This window comes from Tursiops truncatus, chromosome 1 (assembly GCF_011762595.2).
Source record: "Tursiops truncatus isolate mTurTru1 chromosome 1, mTurTru1.mat.Y, whole genome shotgun sequence".
Lineage (NCBI taxonomy): Eukaryota > Metazoa > Chordata > Mammalia > Artiodactyla > Delphinidae > Tursiops > Tursiops truncatus.
This window is the reverse complement of record NC_047034.1, coordinates 61,494,485-61,517,123: the sequence shown is the minus strand read 5'-3', so window position 1 is coordinate 61,517,123 and position 22,639 is coordinate 61,494,485. Positions and strand designations below refer to the sequence as shown.

The window sequence follows — 22,639 nt, the reverse complement described above, 5'->3', positions numbered from 1 at the left end:
TAATAAATGTTTTCATATAAAAAAAAATAAAATCATAATGAGATACTACTTCATACTCAATAGAATGGCTATAATCAAGAAGACCAAAAATAATAAGTCTTGGCAAGGATGTGGAGAAACTGAAACCTTCATGCTTCGCTGGTGGGAATGTAAAATGATACAGCCACTTTGGAAGACACTTCGGCATTGTCTTTAAACTTTACACATAAAATTACCATCCCACCCGACATTTCCCCCAAGAGAAATGAAAACATTTCCACAAAAACTTTTACACAAATTATCATAACAGCATTATTCATAATAATCAAAAACTGGAGAGACTTCCCTGGTGGTGCAGTGGTTAAGAATCCACCTGCCAATGCAGGGGACACCGGTTCGAGCCCTGGTCCAGGAAGATCCCACATGCCGTGGAGCAACTAAGCCCGTGCGCCACAACTACTGAGCCTGTGCTCTAGAGCCCATGAGCCACAGCTACTGAGCTCGTGCACCGCAACGGTACCAACGGTACCACATGTACTGAGCTACCGCAACTACTGAAGCCCACGCACCTAGAGCCTGTGCTCCACAATAAGAGAAGCCACTGCAATGAGAAGCCCGTGCACCGCAACGAAGAGTAGCCCCCGCTCGCCGCAACTAGAGAAAGCCTGAACAATGAAGACCCAATACAGGCAAAAATTAATTATTTAATTAACTAATTAAAAAAAAAAAACCACAAAACTGGAAACAAGCCATTGCCCATCAATTGATGAATGAATTAAACACCATGTGGTCTATCCATGTAGTGTAACACTTTTCAGCCGGAAGGAAGTATTGGTTCATGCTACAACATGGATAAACCTTGAAAGCAGTATGCTAACTGAAGAAAGCTAGATGCAAAAGACTGCAAATTGTATGATTCCATTTATGTGACATGTCTGGGAAAGGTAAATCTACAGATACAAAAAGCAGGTGACTGGAGGCTGTAGGTGGGAACAGGTGTGACTGCAAATAGGCACAAGGGATCTTTTTTAGTCATACACTAGATTGGGGTGGTGGGTGTACCACTCTGTCAATATATTAAAAATCATTGAATTTTACACTTAAATTGGGTGAATTTTATGGCATACAGATTGTTCCTCACTAAATCTATTTTTTAAAAAGGGTGAGGTGGGTGCTCACTTTGGCAGCACATACACTAAAATTGGAACGATACAGAGAAAAGGATTGGCAGATACAAGCCATTGTAGGATAGATAAACAACAACAATTTACTGTCTAGCCCAGGGAACTATGTTCAATATCTTGTAATAAACTATAATGGAAAAGAATCTGGAAAAGAATATATATATATACACACACACATACAACTAAGTCACTTTGCTGTACACCTGAAACTAACACAGTACTGTAAATCAACTATACTTCAATAATTAAAAAAAATTTTTTTCAATTAAAAAGGATGAGGTGGGAAACAGGAGGTTGTGCCACACACTATATTCTTGCACGTAACTTCCTACTAACCTTGTGAGGTGGTGATGGCGTCTAATTCTGTTGCTGAGGACGCGAAAGCTCAGCAGGCATCACTTCCCTGATCAAAGTTGCCCAAGTAATTAAGTTGCCAAGAATATAGATAAAAGATATATATTGATTAAGAGGTGATTCACTGGGAGAATTCATTTGAAAATCCCATTATTATACTCTAGTGCTCATATGACATTCATATTGAAGACACCTAGAATGTGGTTGGAGGATAACAACCAGAAAGAGCTACTTTGAATGGTTTCTGGAGTCATCATCTCTTAGCCCAGGTTAAATTCACTGATGAAATTAATGGGATTTTCTTTGTATATATGCGGGATTTTAAGAAAGTGATACCGAATGGTCTGAAAATGGCAGTGGAGAGTGAAGAAAAGGCTACTTTAAGCCTTTGACCTCAAGTTCATTTCAGAAGTTTGAAAAGAAAGTAGTGCCCGTAAGTGAAATCAGGTTAGATAAGCTGAAAAATTGGTCAAGAAAAGGTTGAAATTATATTGAAATTTACTAGCAGTAGAAGAGAAATGAGAGAAGATATATACCTTTCTATAGAACAGGGGGCAGGTCTTAGGAAAAGAGTGTCAAAGTGAAAAAGTATGTATGAATCTGCCAAACATATAGGACCCAACACAGCATCAATAGCTCAGTGATATAAATTGGTCTGATAGATTTAGAACTGAATAATGAAACTATGATTAATAATATCCACAAAGATGTAATTGTACTTTGGAACAGCAGCAGTCAAGAGGGAATCATCTTATTTATATTTTTGAGAGGGACAGAAAAAGGAGTAAATCCTCCCTTTTCACTTAACAGTAAGAAAGATATGTTTACCTGATTAATTCAGAGACCACATAACCCTTTTGTGTAGCATGATAGGAGGTGGGAAAAGTAGAGTCAGTACTGAAATAGATGGTGTCTAATTTTCTCCCAGCTCTGCAATATGTGAAAGAAACATTTCCTTAACAGTTAAAATGAGAGATGAATTCTAGGTATTCTTAGTATAGACCAGAAGAAGGCTTCAAAATAGATTTTAAAAGAACAAAACTGCCTGAATTTTTAATACAACTATTATGAGAGAAGAGAATCTTCTACGCCTTAGCGTTAGATTTTATCACAAAGAAGGTTCTTTTACATAGATCTTTTTTCCAATATGCTTATAGGTTTGAAATACTTATTTTGATTGGTCTAGTTCTTCTTTCATCTCTGAAGTCTTTTATACCTCATAGAAGTATTATATTGAAAATTTATAGATGTTTTTGGTCTTTTTCAGTTCTCTATCTTGAGAAAATACCACTTAGGTTCTGCTCTACACATATATGTGGTTGATTATATCCTAGAACATAGTGACTTTCGCTAAATGAAGTTCCAGCTAGTTTAGGCAACCGGTTTTTTTGTATGTAGCATTTACTGATTACTGAAGTAAGAGGGCCTGTTCTGTACTTTGATGATGTTAGATAGCATCAAAATTACAGCTCATTGGGAATAGTTGGCATCTTCTTTATCTATCCTATGCCTTATCAGTTATTTCTGCTTTAGGCAAAGGGACTTGATATTCTTTTTTTTTTTTTTTTGCGGTACGCGGGCCTCTCACCGTTGTGACCTCTCCCGTTGCGGAGCACAGGTTCCGCGGCCATGGCTCACGGGCCCAGCCATTTCGCGGCATGTGGGATCTTCCTGGACCGGGGCACGAACCCCTGTCCCCTGAATTGGCAGGCGGACTCTCAACCATTGCGCCACCAGGGAAGCCCGACTTGATATTCTTTAAGTAGCACTAGGCCTAACTTCTAGAGATATTTTAGACCTGTGCCATACAATCTGGTAAGCACTAGCCTCATGGCTTTTATACATGTAAGATGTGGCTAGTTCAAATTGAGATTTGCTTTTCAAAGCTTAGTATGAAAAAAACTCATTAAATTTTTAAAATATTGATTTTATGTTGAAATATATTTGGAATATACTGGGTTAAATAGAGCATAATATTAAAACTAATTTCACCTCTTTCTTTTTACTATTTTCAATGGGACTACTAGAAAATTTAATTACATATGTACTGTATTTCTGTTGGACAATATTCATCTATAATAGTAAACCATTTCAGTGAATGTGTTTTAGCTGTCAGTGATATTTTTAATGTCAGTTAGTTATTTGTATTCAAATGTTTGTTCTCCTTACAACAAAAAGAAATTTTGGCATTTTGATTTTTTTTTAGGCCTCTCAAAGAACAATTTTCTAGATCTTCATTTTTCATACTAAATTTTATGAGAATCATAATATCATTGTATGTTTTTGTTTCCTCAAATAAGAAAATGTTGGGAATTCTCTGGTGGTCCAGTGGTTAGGACTTGGTGCTTTCACTGCTGGGGCCCCGGATTCAATCCCTGATTGGGGAACTAAGATCCCGCAAGGTGTGTGGCACGGCCAAAAAAAAAAGAAGAAGAAAATGTTTACCACAATAGACTTTTTGAGAGCTGATTTTCATTACCCAATAGCCACTTAAATTTTTTAATGCAAAGAAGGCATCTGACCCTTAGAATGGGAGAAGGTATTTGCAAACGAATCAACGGACAAAGGATTAATCTCCAAAATATATAAACAGTTCATGCAGCTCAATATTAAAAAAACAAATAACCCAATCCAAAAATGGGCAGAAGACCTAAACAGACATTTCTCCAAAGGAGATATACAGATGGCCAAGAAGCACATGAAAAGCTGCTCAACATCACTAATTATTAGAGAAATGCAAATCAAAATTACAATGAGGTACCACCTCACACCAGTTAGAATGGGCATCATCAGAAAATCTACAAACAACAAATGCTGGAGAGGGTGTGGAGAAAAGGGAACCCTCTTGCACTGTTGGTGGGAATGTAAATTGATACAGCCGCTAGGGAGAACAGTATGGAGGTTCCTTAAAAAACTAAAAATAGAATTACCATATGATCCAGCAGTCCCACTACTGGGCATATACCCAGAGAAAACCATAATTCAAAAAGACACATGCACCCCAATGTTCATTGCAGCACTATTTACAATAGCCAGGTCATGGAAGCAACCTAAATGCCCATTGACAGATGCATGGGTAAAGAAGATGTGGTACATATATACAATGGAATATTACTCAGCCATAAAAAGGAATGAAATTGGGTCATTTGTTGAGACGTAGATGGATCTAGAGACTGTCATACAGAGTGAAGTAAGTCAGAAAGAGAAAAACAAATGTCGTATATTAATGCATATATGTGGAACCTAGAAAAATGGTAGAGATGAACCGGTTTGCAGGGCAGAAATTGAGACACAGATGTAGAGAACAAACGTAGGAACACCAAGGGGGGAAAGCAGCGGCGGGGGTGGGGTGGGGTGTGATGAATTGGGCGATTGGGATTGACATGTACACACTGATGTGTATAAAATTGATGACTAATAAGAACCTGCTGTATAAAAAAAATTAGAGAAAACCTATTTATTAGGTTTATAGACGTGTGCAATTAAAAAAAAAAACACTACTGTTACCTTGGAAAAAAAAAGACTATACATTTTCCTGTAAGCACAGGTTTAGTCACATCCAAGTTTGGTATGTAATAGTTTTATTATCATTCAGTTCAAATTATTTTCTAACTCCAATTGTGATTTGTTTTTTGGGGGGTTACTTAGAAGTAGTGTATTTCATAACTTCTGGTTACTTTTTTGTTACTGATTTGTAGCTTAACTGCAAGTCAAGAAACACAGTTTGTATAATTTTAATACTTTGAAATTTGTTAAAATTTGCCTTATAGCACAGTATGGTCAGTTTTAAAAATGTTCCAAGCGTGCTTGAAAATAATTTGTAATTTAAAGTTTTGGAGTATAGTGACTATATATCTGCGTGTTGAATCAAATTTGCTGCTCACGTTATTTAAGTTTTTTATATCCTTACTAATTTTTTGGGGGGGTGGTCTACTGGTTCTGAAAGAGTTATCCTCTATCAGTGAATGACAGCAGTATGTTAAATCTCCTATTATGATAGTGAATTTGTCTAATTTTTCCTTGTAGCTCTGTTGCTCTATATAATTTGAAGTTAAGTACATACAAATTTAAAACTTCCTGGTAAATTGGTCTTGTTGATATGAAGTGCCCTTTTTTATTTCTAGTAATGCTTTTGCTTTCAAGTCTACTGTATCTGTTATTATATAATTTCCTTTTAGTTTATATTTGCACAGTATATCTTTTCCAGTTCTTTTACTTTCAACCTTTTGTACCATTATGTTTTGTTTTTTAATAAACTTTTAAAAATTAAAAAAAAAGGCATCTGGACATATGCCTTTAGTTATTTTCATACTGTTTCTGTACATGTTATTGACACTTATTTGAGAAAAATGTGTAACTTTTAATTTTTCTTGATTTCATTGCTTTGTTTTGATTTTTCTATAGAGACTACTAAGGAGATTTCTGAATGAAAATGCTTTTCAGAAGCTTGGATTTTTTTGCTTGTACATTTCTTCCCCAGAGCAGTTGTGTTCTGTAGTTAGAGCTTCTGTGTTTTTTTCATTTTTAATAGGAAATTGGAAATGGAAAGCTGTGTTCCCTGTTTGTTTTATGGTTACTTTATTGCTCTTGCCTCTTAAAGTAGGTTCATGGCTTTGGTTCTTAAAATGTTTGTTTTTGTGGTTAATTTCCCTAGAAACACTAAACTCGGTTAATAAAAAAGGACATGTTTAGAGGTTACTGGATGGTAAATTAATTATTCAGTTGATTCTAGATTATGGTTGAATAAAGCAGCCATTCTTCCAAAAACATTTACAGAAGGTCACTTTCTAATATGATTCCCTTTTCAGGCACTACAGACACCACCTCCAACAACACCGCAGCCGTGATTTCCACAGCGCCTCCAGCTTCCTCAGCAGTCACTTCCCCTTCTCTGAGTCCCTCCCCCTCTGCCTCAGCCTCCACCTCTGAGGCATCCAGTGCCAGTGAGACCAGCACAACACACACCACCTCCACTCCTTTGTCCTCTCCTCTTGGGACCAGCCAGGTGATGGTGACAGCATCAGGGTTGCAGACAGCAGCAGCTGCTGCCCTCCAAGGAGCTGCACAGTTGCCAGCAAATGCCAGTCTTGCTGCCATGGCTGCGGCTGCAGGACTAAACCCAGGCCTGATGGCACCCTCACAGTTTGCAGCTGGGTAAGGTGCTTTCTCATCTTGTTTACATCTGAGAAACAGCTAGGAGGTCATCCCTGGAGTAACTTATAGCGAATACTTTTTCATCACTATCTTAAGTGCAAAAAAAGACAAAAAACAAAAACAAAAAATCCTTTAAAGCCATAATCTCTTTGAAATGGGTTGCTCTATAGTAGTAGCACAAGGATTTTGATTATGGTTGGAATTAAGTTTCTTAACACTCTGGAAGGACAGTAGTCATACCTTTATTTCTAGATGAAGATACAGAACACCAGGCCACTGATTATACCTGAGTGATGGGACCAGGAAGAAAGCCCAGGATTCCTGACTCTTTATTCTTATGCTTTCTCCATTAATCTCTGAACTGTCTGCTTTCTAATTCTCAAACATAAATAAGAGATACAGTCATAGGATTCCTAATTTTATATTACCATGAAACAAATAAGAATTACTTCGTAAATATATTCCTTTCTCTGGCATTTTTTCCCTTTTGTTTTGGAAAAAAGGAGAATGAAGTAATTCAAAGAGTAAAAATGACTGCAAGTTTTACATTCTGTGTGGACCATAACCTCGTTTTGCTTTGTACAAGTGAGCGTCAAAGAAAGCAGTAACTTGGAAGTACTAACCACACCATGTAAGAGTGTAAAGAGAGTAACATATTTCCATATACTTCCCCAGTTGTATTTTCCTTTTTCTTATCCATTTGAGTATGTTGTCAAACTGACACAGGCATCTACATTGTAATAAAGTGACTGTTCTTTTGTACTTTCAGAGGTGCCTTACTCAGTCTCAATCCAGGGACCCTGGGTGGTGCTCTCAGCCCAGCTCTGATGAGCAACAGTACACTGGCAACTATTCAAGGTCAGTAGAATTTTTTTCCTTACTTAGCCTTTTTTTTTTTTTTTTTTTTTTTTTAATGGTGGAAGTCTGCTTTGCTAGAGGTGAAAGTGATGGGAAGAGATAGTTGAATTGATAATGCTCGCTAACCTGAGGACCAAGAATGTGTCCTTGTAAACAGCTTTGTAAGAGAAATATAGGTGTCGGTCTGTAAGAACAGGAAATATACTTAGTTTGGTGTATTAAGAAACCAGGACTGAGACTTCCCTGGCAGGCCAGCGGTTACGACTCCGAGCTTCCACTATAGGGGGTGCGGGTGTCCTATCCCTGGTCAGGGAACTAAGATCCCACATGCTGCATGGTGTGGCCAAAAAGAAAGAAAGAAAGAAAGAAAGAAACAAGGACTTTAATGCTGATATTTATCTTCTTATGTAAATAGACTTGGAGGCAGAATTTCCTCCTACATTTATCTAAATAGTCATCCAAGACCCATCCCCAGGCAAACTTGACCAAGAAAAATTCTCCAGTCCCCACCCCCGCCCCTAAGAGAGCCTTATACAAGAAGGCCCTATAACAAATTAACATTGGAGCACATCGTGCAGACTTCAGGAGTACTTTTAATTCTTGTTAGGTTCTTCCCTTTGTATATCCCCATCATTATAGAGCATATATTCTCTTGGATTTTAATGTCTCTTTTCCAAGCCCAGATGGGTCCCTTTTGGCCTTAGCATGCTATCCAGTCTAAAATGAGTCTAAATCCACTCATTCTATGTATTGAAGGGTTTGATTTGTTTAACGTCTGAGCTTTGTGTTTGAAGATGCTTGCTGTTACGTGATTCAAGGAAACACTTTGAGATATCACTATATTGATCTGAGAAATTTTTCTTAAAATAATTTGGGCTTAAATGAGAGTTCTTGGGGCCAAAAATAAGCTGTTAGCAAACTTCAATTAAGATTAGTGTTTCGATGAAAAATAAATAAATAAAAGAAGAAATTAACTAAGAAATGAAAAAAAATAAATAAATTAAGAAATGAAAAAAAAAAAGATTAGTGTTTCGGCCTTCCCTGGTAGCGCAGTGGCTGAGAGTCCGCCTGCTGATGCAGGGGTCACGGGTTCATGCCCCGGTCCGGGAAGATCCCACATGCCGCGGAGCGGCTGGGCCCGTGAGCCATGGCCGCTGAGTCTGCGCGTCCGGAGCCTGTGCTTCGCAACAGGAGAGGCCACACAGTGAGAGGCCTGCGTACCGCAAAAAAAAAAAAAAAAAATTAGTGTTTCATGGATGATATCTCTACAGTATACTGTAGACAATATTAGTTCCGGACAAATCTAAAACATGACCTAGATTACCTTACATTATATTGACTTTCTCATTGACTAAATCATATGTGAAATTGATGGTTAGATCTGTAAAGCTTTTATTATAAAAGGATTTCTTTTTGGAGTAAGATTTGTGATAAATCACGTTTTCTCTTGCATTTCGGTGTACCTCTGGTGTACCTCTGTAGTGATACTAAAAAGGCAAGATGCCTTCCATAGGGCATAACTGAGTACAGAACAGGTACTCTCTGGGAAGATCTAGAACTGGACTGTGACCCTAAGCCTGGAATCTCAGAAAACGTCAAGCTGCACCAAGACTCACTGTTCTGTACTCTTTGTGTCATCATGTTCAAAGTCAAGGACATTCCCTCAGCTCCTCTCTTTCTTTATATATTATGTAAGAAATCAATCATTTTTAATGCCACTAGGAAATACATGTGCCTCAAATATACATGTGAGGATGTGGTTATGTGAGTGAGGGGATTGTGGGGGGTTGTCAGATACAGGAAAAGATATTAGAGTGCCCAATTATTTTAATGAAAATTTTGATGATGAAGGAGAAGCAACAGCATCACAGAAAAATTCTTACATGTTAAAGCAAGTCCTAAGCTTAGAACCCACCTGCATCGGTATAGCTCTGCTTTCCTCCTACAGAGACTCATCATTCTCCTTTGTGCAGGTCATAGAAATGAAATGTTTTGAAGTAAGAAACGAATCACACCTTATACTTTATTTGTTAATATATAACTTATTTTAGAACTAAAGTCTTTTCGAAAGACAGTTTTTATCTTGTATATCACACTATGAAGTACTCAAATTTATCAGTAATGCCAGTTGGTTTGATAAAAGCTAACTATATTTTAACGCCTTAATCTCTGTAGCTAGTTTGTTTTTTGAATGGAGGTAATCTAAAGGCAGTGATCTTCATTAAAAACAAAATTATTGGATTTAACAAATATTTCCAGGTAGATGGAATAAAGTTGAGATTTCAAGATAGAAACGTGACTCTTTGATTCTCCTCTCACCTATCCTGATCATGCGCATTAAATTAGAGTTTTCAGGGGGCTTCCCTGGTGGCGCAGTGGTTGGGGGTCCGCCTGCCGATGCGGGGGGCGCGGGTTCATGCCCCGGTCCGGGAGGATCCCGCATGCCGCGGAGCGGCTGGGCCCGTGGGCCACGGCCGCTGGGCCTGCGCATCCAGAGCCTGTGCTCCACGGCGGGAGGGGCCGCAGCGGTGAGGGGCCCGCGTACCGCAGGAAAAAAAAAAAAAATTAGAGTTTTCAGCCCTTTAGGCTCTTTCAAAATTATAAATAAACTTTAGTTGGTGACAATATAGTGCTGTAATTAAGGGTAAAAAACTCAGTTAAGGGATGCGCTTTCTCCATCTGGGTTGTGGGAAAACTCAGTACATTTGATGTGTTGTTTGGCTTCTCTGGGATGATGCTAACATTCTCCTTCCTGCCTGTTTTGCGGGGGGTTTGTCTGTAGCTCTTGCTTCTGGTGGCTCTCTTCCAATAACGTCACTGGATGCAACTGGGAACCTGGTATTTGCCAATGCGGGAGGAGCCCCCAACATCGTGACTGCCCCTCTGTTCCTGAACCCTCAGAACCTCTCTCTGCTCACCAGCAACCCAGTTAGCTTGGTCTCTGCCGCTGCAGCCTCTGCAGGGAATACTGGACCTGTAGCCAGCCTCCATGCCACCTCCACCTCAGCTGAGCCCCTCCAGACCTCTCTCTTCACAGCGGCCTCTGCCAGCGGGGCTGCCTCCACCACCACCGCCTCCAAGGCACAGTGAGCTGGGCTGAGTGACGCCGCCAGCCCCCTTCTTCACTCCGAGTGCAACTGGCTGCCAGCCTGGCTGAGACTGAAACACGTGATGGGCTTCCTCTTGCCGTGTTGCAAGGGCAAGGGAGAGGAGGGAGAGAAGAAAAAACACATGCCGGAAAAAAAAGATGGAAATGGGACAACATTTGCCTAATTTTGTAATAAAACACTGTCTTTTCAGGATTGCTTCATGGATTGGAGAACTTTCTAACCAAAAATTTAAAAAAAAACAAAAAAAAAAGGCAGAAACAAAAAATCAAAAACAAACAAACAAAAAAATAAGTGAAAGGACTACTTATCATTTCCAGCAGTCATGATGACGAGTTAAGGTGGGTTACCAATTCCAATATAGGAAGGGGATTTCTTGTTTGTCTAAATTTCTTTTTTTCTTAAAAAAAAAATCATTTTTATGGGTCTGTTGTACAGGCCATTAAGTCATAACAAGGTGTTTATAATCGTATCAATTGTGTTGGGGGTTCCTTTCTTAACTGGTACAATTTAGGCAGGCCTGTATTACTGTATCTCTATTGTTATTGTTGTTGTTGTTGTTATTGTTTTTTATATATATATATAGTTTGGACATGTTTATCTCTTGCTCCTGGATCCTATTTCAGTGAGCTCCCACACTGTGGGGCGGGAGGGTTTTAGGGTAAGGGGGACTTAACGTTCTTAATTGCGGGGAATGTTCTTGCTGGTTTCCTTATCCTTGATGACTCTTACAGAGGTGCTAGAAAATTATTTTCTTTTGCCACTTATGCAAGAGGCTTGGTGCAGAAGCTGAAGGCAGTGTGTGCAAACACTCCCACTCCACACACGCCCCCTCCCCCCCATCAGGTGGTGCCTTTGGAGCACTTTTGCGTAGGAAGGAATTCCTGCTGAACTGTAGCTCTCACTCACCCCAAATCATTGAATGACCTGAGGCCCAGATCCTGTGGTGCAACAGTGCTGCTTTCTGCTACTTTCAACAGGAATGGCTGTACATGTTGCAGGGCAGGATTTGGTTCCGAAGAGCAAAGACTACTGCAGACACCTAACTTGGTGGTTCTCCTGACTTCTTATCTCCTGAAATGCTCTACTGTTGGTGTGTTTGTTTGTTTTTTCCATTTTGTGGAAGTTTTTCATCCAAACTTCCTTTAACTTACTTGGCAAAGAACAAAATAACTTACTGAAATTGGGAAACTTTTCCCTTCTTTTGTTTTCTGAAGGAACTCTACTAGACTGTTTTCCATTGGTTATAGATCACCGAAAGAGGTGTGATGAGAAGAGTCTGAGGTTAGCTACAGACTTTCACCAGATGGCTTATCAATTCCTCTAACCCTGACGCTCTCCTTGGTTCTCTGACTAGAGAAGGCACTCATTAGCCGGGCATGGGATCTGTAGAACCTCTGAAAGACTTTGAGCAGGAACTTTGCACACACCTCAAGTGTCTCCTTGGTTTGTTAGTGATGCTCCTGCTAGGTAGGTCTAAATGGCAATACACGTCTCTGTTCATTGTAGAAGGCGATTAGCTTCCGTAATTGTTTTCAGGGTATTTCTAGACGATGTAAATGAGCCCATGAAAAGGAAGTGTTTATGGAAGTAGATGAAGAGGAATGAGGGTAACTTGGAAATTAGATTTCCCTTTTTGTCAGTGTTCTGTTATTATAGTATCTGTATCCAAAAAGTTCCCAAAAGACTGGATCACTGCAGTGCAGCTCATCTGAGCTCCCTTCTTATTGGAGTGAAAGGTTCCCATCTGGTGTTTGTGGGTGCTTGCATACATCTCCAGTGGTCCTATGACTGCACTTTTTCCCCGTTTCGAGCTGGGGGCTGAGAGAGAGCTTACAGGTAATTTTTCTTCTGCATGCTCTGCTTATATCCACAAGGGAGCTTGGATTCTGTGTATTTGTCTCTTCACAATGTTGGGAAAGGCAGTGATTCAGACACAATGTGCATTTTTGTTCGTGATCATCCAAGTGGGAGACAGGCATATTAATATTAAAAGACCAGAAATGTTTTAGTTCCCTTGTTAATTTTTCTTCTATTCCTTCTGTCTTCCCATTTTATTTCACAAAGTATTTAATTAACTACCCTTCACCTTCCTAAAATCCCTCCAAAATCAATGAACTGCAAGCAGGGAAACTAACAAATGTCCATCCACCGTTTTTGTGTGTGGTATGTTTTTTTTAATGTTGTTTTTTTGACTAAGCTTGAACCAAAGTCAATTTTTAGCAAGCTGCTGTACTAATGGACTAGTTTATATCGTGCAGTTCAGACACATTGAGGAGATAGATGCTACTGACAATTTCTTTTTTCATTTGTCTTTATTAATTTTATATAAAAGTTGCTGCTTGTTTTAACCTTTTGTGTTGGTAAGTTGTAATATCCTCTGGGCAGACATTAACTTGATTTTTTAAGTAGTTTATTTAGTTTGGTGTGTAAATAGAATGGCAGTGTCAGTTACTAATTTTTCTCCTCTTCATCCCACTATTTCTCTGATGTAGTTGAATTTAATCTTTTATCCTGATTTGACATCTCTAATTTTAGTCTGTGCAAATGATTTTAGGGCTGTCAGTAATACTGTAGCTGCCCGTAATGATGAGTCCCTCCCTTGGGAGTGGTAAGTTAGGAGGAAGGATTCAGGGAGGGAAGTGCTGATACCCACCATACTGGATTAGAGGTTGTGGCATTAATTTCCCAAAATCGCTACCAAAGGAAGTGTTGAAACCCAAGGGACTCAAGCCCAATGGATTAAGAGGAAGAGCAAGGAAAGGCTGTGTTTGTTTGTTCTCCTGTGTGGTTCACAAATGCTCCCTCTCCCAAATAAGATTCACCAAGAGACTTCGATATTAAAAAAGAAGATACTAAGCTTTAAATGTCAGTACAATGGTCTTCTCTTCCCTGCCCTGTCTATATTCTCGAGTTAATTCGGGATAGGGGGATTCTGCCTCTGTGTATGTGGGGTTGTGGATCACTTTATGAAGATAAAATTTAAACCAGCATAAAAACCTGTGTTTAAAAGAAGAAATAAATCCTTAGACAAAGGTAACTTTTAGAATTTTTCTGTTTTTTTCTCTTATTTAAAAACAAGTTGTGAAATGAAAGGTACATTTACACATGTACACATGAAACACTAAAACGGCTTGTTGATGGGTGTTTAACTTAAAATTGACTCCCCATCATCATCATCCCTAGATAGTCTACTGATCATATTGTGTCATGACTCAGCCTTTAGTCCTTTTTTACTTTATATCATCTTTTTTATCATCTCAAGAAATGCTTTTTGAATTGAATGAATCTCCTAAGCTAAGGTACTCAGACTTAACTTTTAGTCACCTTATATGGGAGAGTCTGGAAATTAAGAAGAACCATTTGACCAAAAAGAGATGTTAGAGATGTTTGGTAGCGTTTCTGCATTTCTAAGAGGGAGGGCCAGATAGGTCATCACAGTTAATTGTGTCATTCTTCTTTTTTTCCCCTTAATGTTTATGCAAGTTTTATTTTATCCCTGAATTTGGTTAACACATATTAAGCCAAAGACTAACTCTAAATGCATTTATAGCGATACTATATTTGCCCATGGTAATGGGCCCTCCCTAGGGAGTGGTGAATGTAATTGTTTGAATCCTGCTTATCACAGCGGGGCAATTTGGTTGTGAACTTTATTTGTACCCTGTATAAATCTAAAGGACAGCAGAAAGACCTGGAAAAGGGCTTCTCAGAGGAACAGTAGTATTGTTCCTGATTTAAGAAATATGTTGAGTGCTATGTTAGTTTAAATGTTTCTGAAGTTACATAGGCAGCTTTTTAGAATTAAAAAAATTGTTCCTGTCCATTCATTACCTGATATAAAACACACTTGCTTTTATTTATTTGGTAAGAAAGATCAATACCATCCTAATTTACTCAGCTTATTATTGAGGAATGGAACCAAAGGAATCCAACTTTCGTTTTGTGTAGGACCATACTGATTTGTACTTCATGGTAGCATTATTAGAAATTAGCGTTTTTTTACAAGGGCAAATAATATTAATTAAAAGATTTTTAGTGAGATTATCTTGCCAGTTTGTTCTACACAGTTCATTCATTGTTGGGGAGAAAAGCACAATTGTACCTCTTTTTTACATTATTTTGTTCTATTATCCCTCATTTATTTGGGAAGGTGGGAGGAAACCTTGTCTATTTCAGAAGCACAGATACTTGCTTGACACAATATTTAAGTTCAGCCCAATCTTTATCATTAAATTTTCTATTTAAAAATTGCTGGGAGAGCTGGATACATTTGAAAATGTAGGAAATTAATGTAGATTTTTAAAGTTGTAAATCCTGTTAGTCAACATTGCAGTTAGTGTATAATAAACACTTGGCTTACAAAAGAAGCTCTTTGTTGTTCATAGTCTAAAGTTGTTCCCAAACCATGTCATCCTCACAAAACTTTCTTTACCAAGAAAAAAGTGAAATCGTTACGGTAGGAAGAAAAGAGAGAGAGTGGACACAGGGAGCAGTCAGCAAGCCCTGAGCGTCAGGGCTGCCCGTGAGCGCACGGCGCGGGGCGGCGCCTGGTTCACACTTCCTGCCGGCAGTCTGCTGTGGCCTTGGACCCACAGGGGCCCCCCAAAAGTCAGTCTGCGATCTGAGAACCCTCCGTTGAGGGGCCTCAACAATTAATTATGAGAGTTGGTCCAATACTTTCTCCTTAATCGGCATGTAAAATTGATAAATTTAAAGTTTATTCGTTCAGACCGTGTTTATTGGAGCTGAAAATGTTAAAAAGACCATCAATACTAATGGAGAAAAAGACTCAAAACTTGACATTTAAAATTACTCAAACGGGCAAGAATTGATGGATTCATTTGATCATAACCATTATGAGTTCATTTTTGTATGTGTGTGTGAAAAGCATTTAGTTTAATCACAGCCCTGGCCATCTACTTGCATAGATGGTGCACACAGTACAAATGTGAACTTGGACAGAAATAGGATAAGTAAACTGCTTTCATCATTAAAGGCTGATACTAATCCTGTTCTGCCTCATTCTTTTCTTCATCTAAAGAGATTCAATGGGACACGCCTGAAATTTTCAGTAAGGTATTTGAAAGGATTCCATCCAAAGGGCAGGGAATATGTGTTTTCTCAGAGTTGTCAGGTTTACACCCAGATTTCCATATGATTTGTGAAGTTGCTTTCTTCTGACCATCCTTACTCATGAAGCAGTTCCATGTGTGGGCTCTTCTACTCTCAGCCTTTGCTCCAAGCAGCAAACCTTAGCAGCTCTTATGTTGATTCTGTAATCTGGATCTCCTTTCCTCTCTTCCTTCTCTTCCTTTTCTCTTTCAATGGTGATACCTTAATCTGGGAGGTAATGCTCGTGGGTAACAGCTAGCTTCTGGCCCCTCCATAAAATACCTCAGCATAGTTTAGCATTGTTACAGAACTGGTTTTAAACTAAAAACCAAATAAATAAGTAAAAAGAAAAAACTTTATAAATAGTGGAAATAATTCTAGCTGTAGCATTTAGTTGAACTGATGTTTATTATGATTGATAAACATGATTGATGCTGTATGTATTGGGGATCCTGTTTATAGGTTACAGTTTATAGGGTTAGGGAGGGTGGGTGGGGAGAGAAGAAGGTGATTATGTTAGAAGGAAAATGTTGCATTGCTCGTGTGTGTGTTCGCTTTTCCTTATCTGTGTCTTGCCAAAGGAAACTTGATCATCCCTGTGTTTGGGTTTGGGATCCGTCAGCCTCTCTGCGGTCTGGCCTGCAGTGCAGTGTGTGGTGGCGTGCAGGTTACACGTGGGTTGTCCAGTTCAGGGTCGTCGAAGGCATTTACATCCCTTCCTGTGGCTGCCCAGGCCCCCCATACCCCGCCAGCCTCTCCTGATGATTCATTACCTCTGTACGTAGCAAGAGCTTAGGAGAAGGATGAATGTGTGAATGTCGGGGTGTGTGGTTGAGCAATAGAGGCAGAAGTAGAGAAGCACCATTTAATTTGGAGAGGAAAGGAGAAATGAATGATTGATGCATCTTAATCTAAGAAAATTAAGCAGGTTTTTTGTTTTTTTGTCGCCCTCTGTCACGTTACTGAATGTTGTGCTAGTAGCATAACAGTTTAAAACCTCACTTCCTGCTCTCACGCGAAGGCTAATTGTCTCGACCAAAAATGCGAACAGAAGGAAACCAGATCAAGAAGTTGAAAGCCCACCTGCTCGCCTCTTACCTGTGATATGGTGTGACCTTTAGGGATGGGTTAGTTAGTGAGATTGAGAAGAGTATTGTTCTTAGTGGGGATGTGAATGAGAAATGATGCTGGTTTAGGAACAGTTAAGAGTCCTTTCTGGCCATACTCTGGGACAAACTTTCTTGGCTCCCTGAGTTCAGATGTAGACTCTATGTCCAGAAAGGCTATTTTTTAATAAGTGATCCATCTCACAGAACCTAAGTGGGGTTCGGTTTGGATACCAAAGACACTGCATTGTTTATCCTTACGTTTTCAACACAGGCAGAGGGAATAGGAACAAAAAGCTGAAATTTGGAAAAGCTTTACCTTTGTCTCTTTCCTTTTCCTCTCCCCTCCCCATCCCCACTTTTTGAAGGAAGTCCTATTGGTCATCCTGGCTTTGGAAAAGAGATTTATTTAGTTTCACTCTGCTGGCTCTGTAAAAATGGATAGAGTTGCTAAGTGTGGCAGTGATATTCTTGGAACTGCTGGGAAATTTAGGGGGGGTGGCAAAAGATGGGGGTAGAATTCTTTTCTTATTTCCCTTTATCTAACACTTATAAAGAGAACCAGTACAGCCTGTTTGAGTTCAGATGATATTTAGTTGTTCTGTCACTTGTGAAGGATAAGCATTTTCAAGAGCAAGATTACATGGAAATCCAAAAGGCCTTCCTTTATTCTTCCACAGAGCGGTATTGTTCCGGAATGTTTTCACATATGGGCTCTGGGGAATTGAGTAGTTCACTGTTTTGGTGTACTATTGACGAGACACGGAAAAGAGGGGAGGGATAAGAAATTTATTGCTCTCGACAGAAAACGATCAGGTTGCAGAACTTCATGACAGCTTTACTAATAATCTTATTGTTCTGATGTTATATAAAAGTGGTATTAATATTGTGTGACTTTTCAAAGCACTAGGTAGGTCAGGAAGCAGGTATCAAGGCTATTGAAGATAAGAGCACTTGAAACAACAGTTGAGGGAAGACAAGGCATACATGATGGACCGCCACTGCACCCGGAAGTGAAGCTCCCACGGTGGGCAGGGCAGGGCCAGTGCCCTTTATGATTCTTTCTGCATCCCTGAATCAGCCCACTCCTCACAGGGCCGTGCCACCCAGTGCCACCTTCCAGTTCAAACCCAGGACACTGTCAGAAAGTTCAGACCCCAAAACTAATTTACTGTAAAAAAAATATATATATATTGAGGTCTGCTGCAAAGTTCCCCCGAATTTTCTTTGTTTACTTGTTCATCGTTGTTTTCATGGAGTCAGCCACAACCTCACAAAAGCAGCTTAAGGCTTCTTTCGTAACTTGGCAGTGGCATTGAGCTCTCTCACATGATGTCCCAAAGTCTGCAGGCAGACAGTTGGGTACAGTGCTGTTTCCAAAATGAGACATCCAAACACTTCTTTAAAATTGGGATCTCCTTCGAATGGAAAAGGACAGAGCCAAGGAGAGAGAAGACTCTGTACTCCTACCCAGTCCCTCAGCGTCTCTAAGTCTGAGCAATAGAGCAGGAAAGGGAAAGCACTTTCAGAAGCTGGAAAGACAGTCCTGTTAGGAAAGGCTGTAGTTGTAGGCAGGTGGGGTGCCTCGTCTTTGGTTCTGATCCTGCGTGGGTCTGCGGAAGGCACATACTGTATGAGAGTAGAGTGGACTAGCCTGGTTGCGTGTAAAACTGCAAACAGTTGGGAGGGGGGAAAGGAGAGAACCAAAGACGTTGCAACTGTATTATAACATTGGCTTTTGACAGCGTAAATGGTGTGTCGTGTCTCCCCTGAGTGCGGGCAAAGTGGAGATGCAGACTTCTTCCGGCTTCTTACCTCTGCTCGCGGGGCCTGTGTGCATTACTCAGTCCACAGGAGGTGTCACTCCGAGGAAATGCCCTCCCCCACGTTAGACCGTAGTTCAGTCCCTGCAGCTGTGGTGGTGGTGGCAGAGGCGAGGTGAATAAGCGTGGGGTTTTCCGCCCACCACGAGTCCAGGAGCTGTTGTATACCTCATTTCTAACTCGTGACTGAGTAACTTGCTTTAAAACTTTCTCTAAACCCTACAGAGTTGCCAAGTCTGCCCTCCCTCCTCTGAGTAATGTTGAACTCTGGCCTATAGCATCACGGGACCTGTAGCCTAGGGTGGGACCTCCCAAAGCCTCTGAATGTCGCTGCTTTAAAAGCTACTGCAAACTGAGGGCAAATTGCAATCTTCTCCTTCTTTTTGTTGCAGGGGGTCTTCCCAGGTCTCTTAACATCTGTTCCTTGCCACCCTGCTCTTAGGGGCTGGCCAGCCGGCCACACCCCGACCCCACCCCCCATCTCTGACTGCTGGCCACACCTCCCCTCCAGTACTTGCCTTCTCCCTGGTGCGGGGAGGCCATCCCCTTCCCCTGTGAGGCCTCAGGGTTCTGCTTATTTTCAGGACTTTGGGTGGAAGGGAAGACACCAAAGGCTCCTTTAAGCTGACTGCTGCATACACATTTCGCTTTTTTTCCTTTGACATGACCAAAAAAAATCCAAATATTTAAGTTTTTATTGTTATTAATATTATTATTATTTGACAATCTTATATCCAATGGGCTGTCTAGAAGCTGCATCCCCAGCCCTTCACCTTTTCTTTGAATGTAGTTCCCAACCTTCAATTCCCACCCCCAATGTCGAAAAAAAGAGCTTTGCCAGGTCTTACTACTGCTGCTATAAGCCAGGGGAGGGTGGTTTCTTTGTTTTGTTTTGTTTTGTTTTTTAAATTTCCAGCCAAAACCAAAGATTTTTTAATGATTGTATAAACTCAAAACAAACAAAAAAACCAAAGAAAAGGGAAGTCTTCAGCGTCAATCCAGTCTGTGGCGTCCTGGTGTTTAGAGGAGCGAGGCCCGGGGCAGGGAAGGGGGCGCCCCTGACTGCACTGAAAGAGCAGGGAGTCTGTTTCCAGTGTTCCAGGGTGTGCAGAGGCACATGCTTGGTAGCTTTGGCTCCTGCCAACCTGTGAACGTGCCATGGAACGAACTGGCATTTCAGATTTTCCAAAACGGTAGGCAGAAGCCCATCACCACGATCGTCCTCCCTACGACAGCCATGGTCACTGCAGGGGCTTAGCGCAGGGACGGGGAGCCCGGGCTGCTGCTGGGCGCCTTGGACTCCACAGAGTGGGGGAAGTTGAAGACACTGGTGCAGGATTGGCTGCTCTGCCGGGTGCTTTAACCTCTGGGGCCGTGCCCGTGAATACTCGCCAAGGTGCCCTTCTGAGCCTTTTCTCTCTTTTCCTTTACTGGAACTGCTTGGAAGTGGCTGTCCTGTTTGTGAGAAAACACGCAGAAGGATTATCAAGCTTTTTCATTTCTTCTTACAGTAGTTTGTTTCCTTTTTGCAGCACCACTGTGCAACTATGCATTGTATTTCACAACCTTTTGTGCTAGGTAGATGCCTGTGACTTTTTAACTTGGGGGGTGGTGGGTGCAAATGAAGGAACTTTTTACACGGATCTTTTTAATCTCAGTTGATTAGGGGAGGGGGGGGATTTGGTTCTAGGGTCATACAAGCTCTATCCCAAAGCAAAATCCAAATGTTAATAATATTAGCCTGATGCAGATACCAAAGATAATTTCTTTCCTGCAGAACCTTAGACTTGTGTATTAAGTACGATTACCCAGCACTTGCATTAGTCTAACCTCAGTAATTCCAAAGCTTAGATGTATATTTTGGTATATTTCTGGGATATTAAAAAAAAAAATGTCGTTTAACTTCTTGTTTGTTTCAGTGTAATGCTCTTAAAGTCATAGCATGAAGATAACTGAACTGTCCTATTCTTAGTAGTTTGAAATAATAGTATTTTTGTATGTTTTGGGTGTGTCTATGTATGTAGTAACATAACAGTTTTCACTGCCTAGGTGTTCATAATAAAAAAGAAAACAAAAAAGTTCTGAGTGTACATAATATTCAGTAATAAACTTCCACCGGGGTCAATTTGGATTGAATATTTGCTGATTATCGATCCCAACTGGGATTTTGTTTTGTTTTAAAGAGACAGTGGTTGTTTTGGGTTTTTTTCTAAAGCTGTTTTCTTTCTCTCTGTCTTTAAATATCTTAACTCCCCCCACCTTTTTCTTTTCTTCCTTTTTTTTTTTTTTTTTTTTAAATATTGATTCAGGGGTGTTTTTCCACTGTTGTCAAGGGAGGGACACAAGGGGGAATTGACCCCTTGGCCTCCCAAAACTCTTTGTTTTATGTACTTAACTTTAAAATGTGAGTTTGAGTTCTCTTTTGTGGAAACTTAAGATGTGGTGTAAATGATTCTTTCCAAAATTGTCCAGCAGCTTTAATGAGGCAGTGACAATTCCTAAGTAGTTTATTGGGAGTCCTTTTACATTTCTCCTTAGATAACTCTGCAATCTGGGTGGCTATTGTATAGCCTCACTGTCCCAGACGCCTGGTTAGCCATTTCCCCTCGGATAGGAACATGCTACAAGAATCAACCCATAACTTGGGAGTCTGGGGCCTCGTTATCTGGGCCCCCGGGAGACACACGTTTTCTTGGTTTTGAAAACCCGAAACACAAGCAATTTACATTTGGGGGAATTAGCTGATACCTCCTGAGGCCTGAGGAGGTGGTGGGGAATATGAGTGGTGCTGTCTCTTTAAAAGTGCCCTTTATATGATTCCCCCTCCTGGGGCTGCCTGCAGGGGGCTGTAGGCTTGGGAGAGGTTGTGTAGGTGACAGTGAATCAGAATGAAAATGGTAGATTTTGTGTAGATGCATTTGTCTGCTGTAATTTTTTATATATATTAAACTTACTGTAACTGTACAGTTCATTTCTGTTGTAAAACATCATTAAACCATTTTCCAAGTGTTTTCACATTGTTTGAGTTTCTCTGAAGTTGTTGCGTTGGTATTCGGGATGCTTCACACATTCCCATACAGACTTCTCGACTAAGCCTTCCAACTTATTTTTTCCAGCAGGTGCTCTCAGGCAGCCCGGGATCACTGTAAGCACACTGGTCCCTCCGCCACCCGTGCCCTGGCCTCGGCACGCTTCTCCCTGTGCTCCGTGCGGCGCTGGGGCCACCACACTGCTCTCTGCCCAGGCCCCGGTGGCTTCCTGGGCCCCCGAGTCTGGTAGCAGTGGTTTCCTTCAGACCCCGAGGGCTTTGTGTGATCGATTGATTCATCTGTGAGAGAACTCTTCAGAGGTCCCCTCTCACTGTGTATCTGACTGCAGAACTGTCATTGAAATTGACTTTTCCAAACCACCGTGCCCCTCTAGCATTTCCTGCCAGGTCCTGAACAGTCATTCTCTGGGGTCCTCTGAAGGAAGCTAATCCTGAACTTGGCCCTCTGGTTCTCCTGTCTGAGGGTACACAACTTAGCTCCGTCTATCTAGCTTCTTGTAGCCAACATTTAGTGTCTTAATGCAATTAGTTGACTGCATAAAAGGGAAAATTTGAATCTTAAAATGAATTTCCCACAGAGAGAAAACTTCAGCTTGTTGAAGAGCTCTGGGAGGCATCCTGTTTAACTAGTGTGTATGAACTGAGTCTGTGCGTCCCCCTTGAATTGGCAGACGGAGAGAGGCTGAAAGAGAAAGCTTGCGCTGTGGTCTCAAGGTATGGCTGCTGTCTTGAAAGGGGCCCAGAATGGGAAGACAAATGCTGGGTCCTTTTCTCCTCTGCTCCTACGTCAAAGAATGCCTCGCTCTTTTCCATTCCACCCCGTCTTGTATTTATAACTTGCTTTTCAGTTTGTAAAGTTACTCTTAAAACAATTTCAAGTTTTAACAGGAATTGGCTGTTTGGTAGAGAC

The 22,639-nt window shown here is 40.6% G+C and overlaps 1 protein-coding gene across 6 annotated transcripts in view; it reads left to right on the top strand.

The window, feature by feature from the left end:
• The window catches only part of POU2F1 (POU class 2 homeobox 1), a 191,029-nt gene that overhangs the window by 166,659 nt on the left and 1,731 nt on the right, over positions 1-22,639 (top strand). For 3 of the 6 annotated variants that reach the window (XM_019952709.3, XM_073804702.1, XM_019952711.3), the window contains exons 14-16: positions 6,326-6,671; positions 7,441-7,529; positions 10,312-21,691. In XM_019952709.3, coding sequence (XP_019808268.1) covers positions 6,326-6,671; positions 7,441-7,529; positions 10,312-10,619 — 743 coding nt within the window. In that variant the 3' untranslated portion in view covers positions 10,620-21,691. Of the gene's footprint in view, positions 1-6,325; positions 6,672-7,440; positions 7,530-10,311; positions 21,692-22,307; positions 22,444-22,639 lie in introns of those variants that run through there. The other 3 variants (XM_073804723.1, XM_073804711.1, XM_073804718.1) reach the window with 3 other exon arrangements.